This window comes from Strix uralensis, chromosome 31, assembly GCF_047716275.1.
Source record: "Strix uralensis isolate ZFMK-TIS-50842 chromosome 31, bStrUra1, whole genome shotgun sequence".
NCBI classification, from domain to species: domain Eukaryota; kingdom Metazoa; phylum Chordata; class Aves; order Strigiformes; family Strigidae; genus Strix; species Strix uralensis.
Genome location: NC_134002.1, coordinates 2,838,051 through 2,844,501, shown reverse-complemented (window position 1 = coordinate 2,844,501; position 6,451 = coordinate 2,838,051). Strand labels below are relative to the sequence as shown.

The 6,451-nt window shown below is 50.8% G+C and overlaps 1 protein-coding gene across 1 annotated transcript in view; it reads right to left on the bottom strand.

The window, feature by feature from the left end:
• Nucleotides 1-5,555: 5,555 nt before the first annotated feature.
• The window catches only part of LOC141936078 (olfactory receptor 14A16-like), a 41,710-nt gene continuing 40,814 nt past the window's right edge, over nt 5,556-6,451 (bottom strand). Inside the window, exon 4 of the mRNA XM_074852803.1 lies at nt 5,556-5,699. Coding sequence (XP_074708904.1) covers nt 5,556-5,699 — 144 coding nt within the window. The remainder of the gene's footprint in view (nt 5,700-6,451) is intronic.

Here is a 6,451-nt window from a genome sequence, read left to right as displayed (position 1 = left end):
ACAGAGATCTTCTAGCTGAAGTGTTCACACACCAGAACGCATTGCACAGGGGTGGGAGAGGGAACAGGTTGTCTAGGAGCTAGATGCAGACATGGCCTTGGGGTACAGGGGTGGAGGCAGGACAGTGAAAGCTCAGATGGGGCTGAAATCAGATAAAGGCTGAGGAACTCATTGTTTTCCCTTCCTCTTCTCCTGGTAAGATCTGCCCCCAGACCTCCCTGGTCCTTGAGTCTCTGACCAACATCTCTGCAGGCAGGGCTGCACCCATGGCAGAGGAACTTGTGCCTGGGGAGCACTTGCACCACTTGGGCACACACAGGTGCACAGGACCAGAGGGGATGTGCCCAAGGGTGCTGGGAGAGCTGGCTGGGGTCATTGCAAGGCTGCTCCTGGTCACCTTTGAAATGTCAGGGCAAACAGGGTGGGAAATGGCAGACATTGCACCCATTTTCAAGCAGGGCAAGAAGGAGCATCCATGGAACTAAAGGCTGGTCAGTCACATCTCAGTCCCCAAGAAGGTGATGGAGCAAATTCCTTTCAGTAATTCCTTTGCCCACATCCATCAGCTGTTGCTCTCTGAGATGCCCTGGGGTAGCTGAAGTATCCGCAGGATGCTTGGAAGGGTGACAGAGGACCTATGGGAACCCTTCTGGAGCATTCCCTGGTCACCAGGAAAAGGACCTCCAGACACCTCAGTGGAGACAACTCCTTTGTCTCTATTGACTGGGAGGGGAAGTCTAGACAACTTGATTTGACATAGATATCTGTATGGAGGTGTCTGATGTTGGGGGAGACCAGTGTCTTCCCTTTCTTCACCTACAAAGGAGTCACTCTTCATTTACCCTGGAGGGAATAAAAAGGGAGTGTACATGGATGATTCAGGGACCCCTTTGAGCAGACACTGTAACACAGATGTGTTGAGACAAGTGCAAATCTGGCCACCCAAACCCAGGGGGTTTCGCTGCAGGTGGTCACCCAGCTTCCCCGTATCAGGGGAGAGAGCCTGCCACTTAGTGGTGACTCTCTTTGTGCAAGGGGTGAGGAGTGGCAAGGATGCTGCTGGGTGGGGAGAGGCTTTATTGTGCTGGGATCTCTTCAAGACATAGAAATATCTGTCTTTTATGCTGCAGGTCTGAGTATGATAGTAATGTCTAGAAAATGTTAATAAAAATGAAACAATTAAGAGATAAGGGAAGATGAATACCCAAAACATCTTGAACACAGTTTCCAGCTTTTTTACATTCTTTGTGCTCATTTCCTCCTAGTTTAGTTTTGACTTGTTTTGATATACCAGTCTTTGGGGGATTTCATGAACATTTTTTTAATTACTATTTTAAAGACAAAAACAATTCCAGAACCAGGGTGGGATGTAGCTACAGGGACACAGATGCCCTAAATCACAGGGAAAGAGATGCCTGGTGGCAGTGCAGGTGTCCTGGGCCCCTCTGCCCGGCCTCTATCAGCAGCTCCCGAGGGGCTCTGGTCTCCTGCAGGAGACCTCCTGGCCTGGGTGACAGCGGCCAGTCCCAGGCAAATAGGTCAGATACACTGAAGCGTCTGCAAGGGGCACTCGATGTCCATGGTCAGACAGCTGAGCTCTGCCTGCAAAGGGGAAGAACTGCCTGAGACATTGAAAAAAAAAAACCCTGAGCAACTTTTTATCATCTGAGATGACTGAAAACTTTGAATAAAGTCATGAAGTTTTTCCACCATGACCAAAGGGGAATTTCTAGGAAGTGTATGAACTGAAACTGAAGCTCTGAGCTTCAGGGAGTCAGAAGCCTGCCCTTGTCTCTCAGCAGTCTAATTCTCTCTTCAACCACCTCCTTCACTGTGTTCATATCTCTCATTTCCCATGGATCTGTCTGAAACATTGCTAGTGAGGTTCTCCCCTGGGGATGGTGAACCTCAGTGGAGGCAGCTTCCCCTTAGCACACAGCTGAGCAGTGGCGGTTGTTGTTTGTTAAACTCTCCCATGTTTTCCTTCTGTTTGTTTGCAATGAAGAGAAATTCTGCTGTGCCCGTGTGCAGCCAGGTCTGTGAGGGAAGCCAGTGGGAGCTGGTGCAGAGGAGCTGTAACCTCCAGCTGCAGCTGGGCTGGAGAAGTCTGATGTCAGGAGAAGTGCTGCAAGTGCCAGGGGGCCGATGGGAGAAATGGCCCGGCTGGGGAGGTGAGGAATCAGGTTGTCCATGGAGTGTCTGACCTCCAGCAGGAGCTGGTCCTCCTGACAGCAGGAGGAGACCCCCTGCATCAACATCAATCAGAGAATGCTGCCATCACTGCTGCTGTAAACTGAAAAAGTAATACAACACACTTAAAAATAAAATATACTTCAGTATTAAATGCTCAGTGAAATCTCCCCCTTTACGTGCACTCCAGAGACCTCTCTATTTAACAACCCAAGACTTGAAGACTGAAGAAAATAATTGGAAGAGACATGGCTTTTTGCATTTTCATGAGCCCCAGGGTGTCTTTGGTGCTGAGACCATGAGCCTGAGACACTGAGAGGAGCCTGAACCAACGGCTGAAGAAGTCAAGGTCAGAAGCAACACCTACAGTTCCCAGGAGTGTTACTGGGTCCCACTGAGGGCCATCCCCAACAAAGCCTCCCCAGGGGCTGGTTAGAGCAGGAGGGTGAAGGCAGGAATGTGAGGTAGCAAACCCAATGTAAAGGTGGTTCTGATGCTCAGTCTGCCTTCATGTGTTGAAGCCAAAGGGCCAAAGCCTGACCCACAGCCCCTGAGAAGGGAGATCCTGTCCCTCCCACAATGCCCAGGGCTCTTCCTGGGGCAGTGTCATGTGGCAATGTGCGGTGCCAAGGGCAGGACTAAGGTATGGCACTGATGGGTCTGTCCTAGTTGGGGCAAAGAGGCCATGAGGTCTTGGTGCATTAAGGTTTAAGCTTGTCCTGGTAGGCCTTAGCTGCAGAGGCAATAACTATAGGCAAAGGGGGAAAGACCTTGACCCTGTTGGGGGCTCTCAGCTATGCCAGAGCCTTCAGCTGTCTCTATCACAGGCTGTGCTCAGTGTCCCACACCTGCAGCTCTTTCCCTGCAGGCTCTCAACATCATCCTTTCTTCCCCACCTTGCTCTCACCTCAGCATTTCACTGCCCTTCCTGATATGGAATAGAAAATAATAGACTATTTGACTTGGAAGGGACCTACAACAAGCGTCTAGTCCAACTACCTGACCAGTTTGGGACTGACCAAGTTAAAGCTGTTATTAAGGGCATTGTCCAAATTCCTCTCAAACACTGACCAGCTAGAGGTAGTGTCCACCTCTCTAGGAAGCCTGTTCCAGTGATTGTCCACCTTCTTGGTAAAACAAATGCTTCCTCATGTCCAGTCTAAACCTCCCCTGCCGCAGCTGTGAACTGTTCCCACACGTCCTATCACTGGAGCCCAGGGAGAAGAGAGCAGCACCTCCCACTCCATTTCCCCTCCTCAGGAAGCTGCAGAGAACGACGGGGTTGAACGTCAGATTCCTCAAAACTAGACAAACCCAGAGTCCTCGGCTGTTCCCCATGTGACATTCCTTGCAACCCTGTCACCAGCTTTGCTACCCTCCTCTGGGTGCATTCAAGAACCTTCACATCCTTCTTCAGTTGTGGGGCCCAGCACTGCACACAGCACTCAAGGTGAGGCCGCACCAACACTGAATATCTCTCCATCCTCCCTGGCTCTTCCTTGAAACACAAAGCTATGGGATGGTCCAGACTCCCTCTGGGTGACTTGTTGCTCCACAACACGGCCTTTGGGGTGACAGTTCTCTGACTTCTTGACCATTCTCAGCCTACCAAGATTATTTTCATTCCGTTATGTCTTTCTCATGTTGTTTTCCACCACAAAGAAAAGTTCCATCACCTCTGAAAACACCCTTCAAGCACTCTCAGGCTAATGCTTTACTACCTGGAACCTCCCTGCCATTGGCCCAAAGATGGCCATGTCCCTCCGCCTCTACACACAGGTCACGTGCTTGAGGCCCCATACCCCATCTTTGCAGACGTCCCCTTAGCACTCTCCACCTCCTCCCAACTCCTACAAAATAGGAGCTGCACAGAGGGACACATCTGTGTGTGTGGAGCCACACCAGTGCTGAGTTGAAGGGGAAGCCAACTCAGGTTTTCTGGGTTGCCACATTCTTCCTAATGCAACCTCCTGGGCAGCTGGCCTTGTTCCTGGGGAGCATGCACCACCGGCTCGTGTGCCGTCCCTCCTAGTGCCCAGGCCCTTCCCTTAGGGTCACTGCTCAGCTGGGCAAGTCCTCGCTGGCCCTGATGCACGGGGTTATTCTTCCTCCCAGTTCAGGACTGGCCACGTCTCCTTGGAAACATCAAGAAGTTTCTGTTGTACAAATCCCTGAGTTTCTCAAGGTCCCCCTGGACTAGAAGCTCCACTTGTTCAGCTGTTAATGTCTGTGTGCTGATGGCTCACCCTGACTGAGGTGTGTCTCACACAGTAACAGCAGAAGGACTCTCAGGGTACTGCAGGAAATAAAAGGAGGTACTAGATCAATTTCTGGCCCAGAGAAGACTTACTGCGACAGCCATCTCTAAAACACCAAAGGAGGGTTCAAAGCAAGGAAACTCATATCCAATAGAGTAAGGGCAAATAAGGGTTGATGTGCTCAGCCGTGTTAGTGGCCTATATGTATACAAAAACAGAATATTAGACAATATGGATCCCTCCATGAGCTGGTCTTAGACCCTCCATTTACCCAGGAGCTGGACACGTTTTCCTGCCCTCTCCTGACTCAGACACTAAAGGAAGCATACAAAAAGTGAAAGCAACAGTACATAACCTGACAGAAATAACCAAACATTGTCCAAGCATGCAGGGATGAGGTTAGAGAAGCTAAAGCCCAAATGGAATTGAATCTGGCGAGGGATGTCAATGACAACAAGAAGGTCTTCATGAAATACAAAAGTGTGACAAAAGGAAAATGATGGAAAATGTGGGCCCATGGCTCAATGAGACAGGGGACCTGCTTACTCACACATGGAAAAGGTTGAGTTACTGAATGCCTCCTTTGCCTCGGTCTTTAGTAGCAAGATTGGCCTTGAGGAATCCCAGGACCCTGAGAGCAGGCGAAAATACAAGAGCAAGGAAGATGTAAAGTTGAGGGAACACTGGCCTGATGGGTCAAGGAACACTGACGTGATGGTGAAGCGGCCAAACTGGCTATGGACTGGTGATACAGAAGTCCTTGGGCCCTGATGGGATGCAGCAATGAGTGCAGAGGGAGCTGGCAGATGTCATTTCAAGGAAAACCTCGATGATCTCTGATTATGCATTGTGACTGGGAGAACAGCCTGGAGACTAGAGGAAAGCAAATGTCACTCCTCTCTTAAAAAAGGGCAAGAAGGAGGAACTAAGGACCAAAAGGCCAGTCTGCCTCCCCTTGACTGCTGAGAAGGTGATGGCATTTTAAAGAGAAGAAAATAATCAGGAGTAGTCAGCATGACTACATGCTTACCAACTTGATAAACTTCTCCCATGAAGTGGCTGGCCTGGTAGATGAAGGAAGAGCAGTGGATATTGTCTGCCTGGACTTCAGGAAGCTTTCAACACTCTCTGCCACAGGAACCTCACCGAGAACCTGTCGATGTATGGGCAGGATGAGCAGACTGGGTGGGGGGTGGAAAAGGGGCTGAATGGCAGGACCCAGAGGGTCGTGATCAGCTGGGCAAAGTCAAGCTGGAGGCCAGCAGAGAGTGGTGTGCCCCAGGAATCCATACTGGGTGCAGTCCTGTTTAACATTTTCCTTAATGAGGTGGAAGATGGGGCAGAGGAGGGATTGATACACCAGAGCATTGTGCTGCCATCCAGAGGGACCTCGACGGGCTGGAGAAATGGGACAAGAGGAACCTCATGAAGCTCAGCAAGGGGAAGCGCAAAGTCCTGCCCCTGGGGAAGAACAGCCCCATGCACCAGTATATGCTGGGGGCAGCCAACTGGAAAGCAGCTTGGTCAGAAAGGCCTTGGGGGTCCTGGTGGACACCAGGTTGAACCGAAGCCAGTAATGTGCCCTTGGGGCAAATAGGGTGAATGGCATCCTCGGCTGCAGTGGACTAAACATTGCCAGCAGGCACAGAGAGGTGATTGGTCCCTCTTATGCAACACTGGTGAGGCCACACCTGGAGTCTTGAGTCCAGTGTTGGGCTTACCAGTACAAGAGAGACATGGACATACACAAGGGTGATGAAGGGACTGGAGCACCTCACATGTAAGGAAAGGCTGAGAGAGCTGGGACTGTTTAGGCCAGAGAAGAGAAGGCTCAGGGGGGACTTTCTTATAGTCTAGAAACCCCTGAAGGGAGGGTGAGCAGAGGTGGAGCCAGGCTCTTTTCAGTGGTGCTCAGTGACAGGACCAGAGGCAGTGGGCACACGAGGGAACACAGGGGATTCTCTGGGAACATCAGGAAATGCTTTTTCACTGTGGCCAGGCAC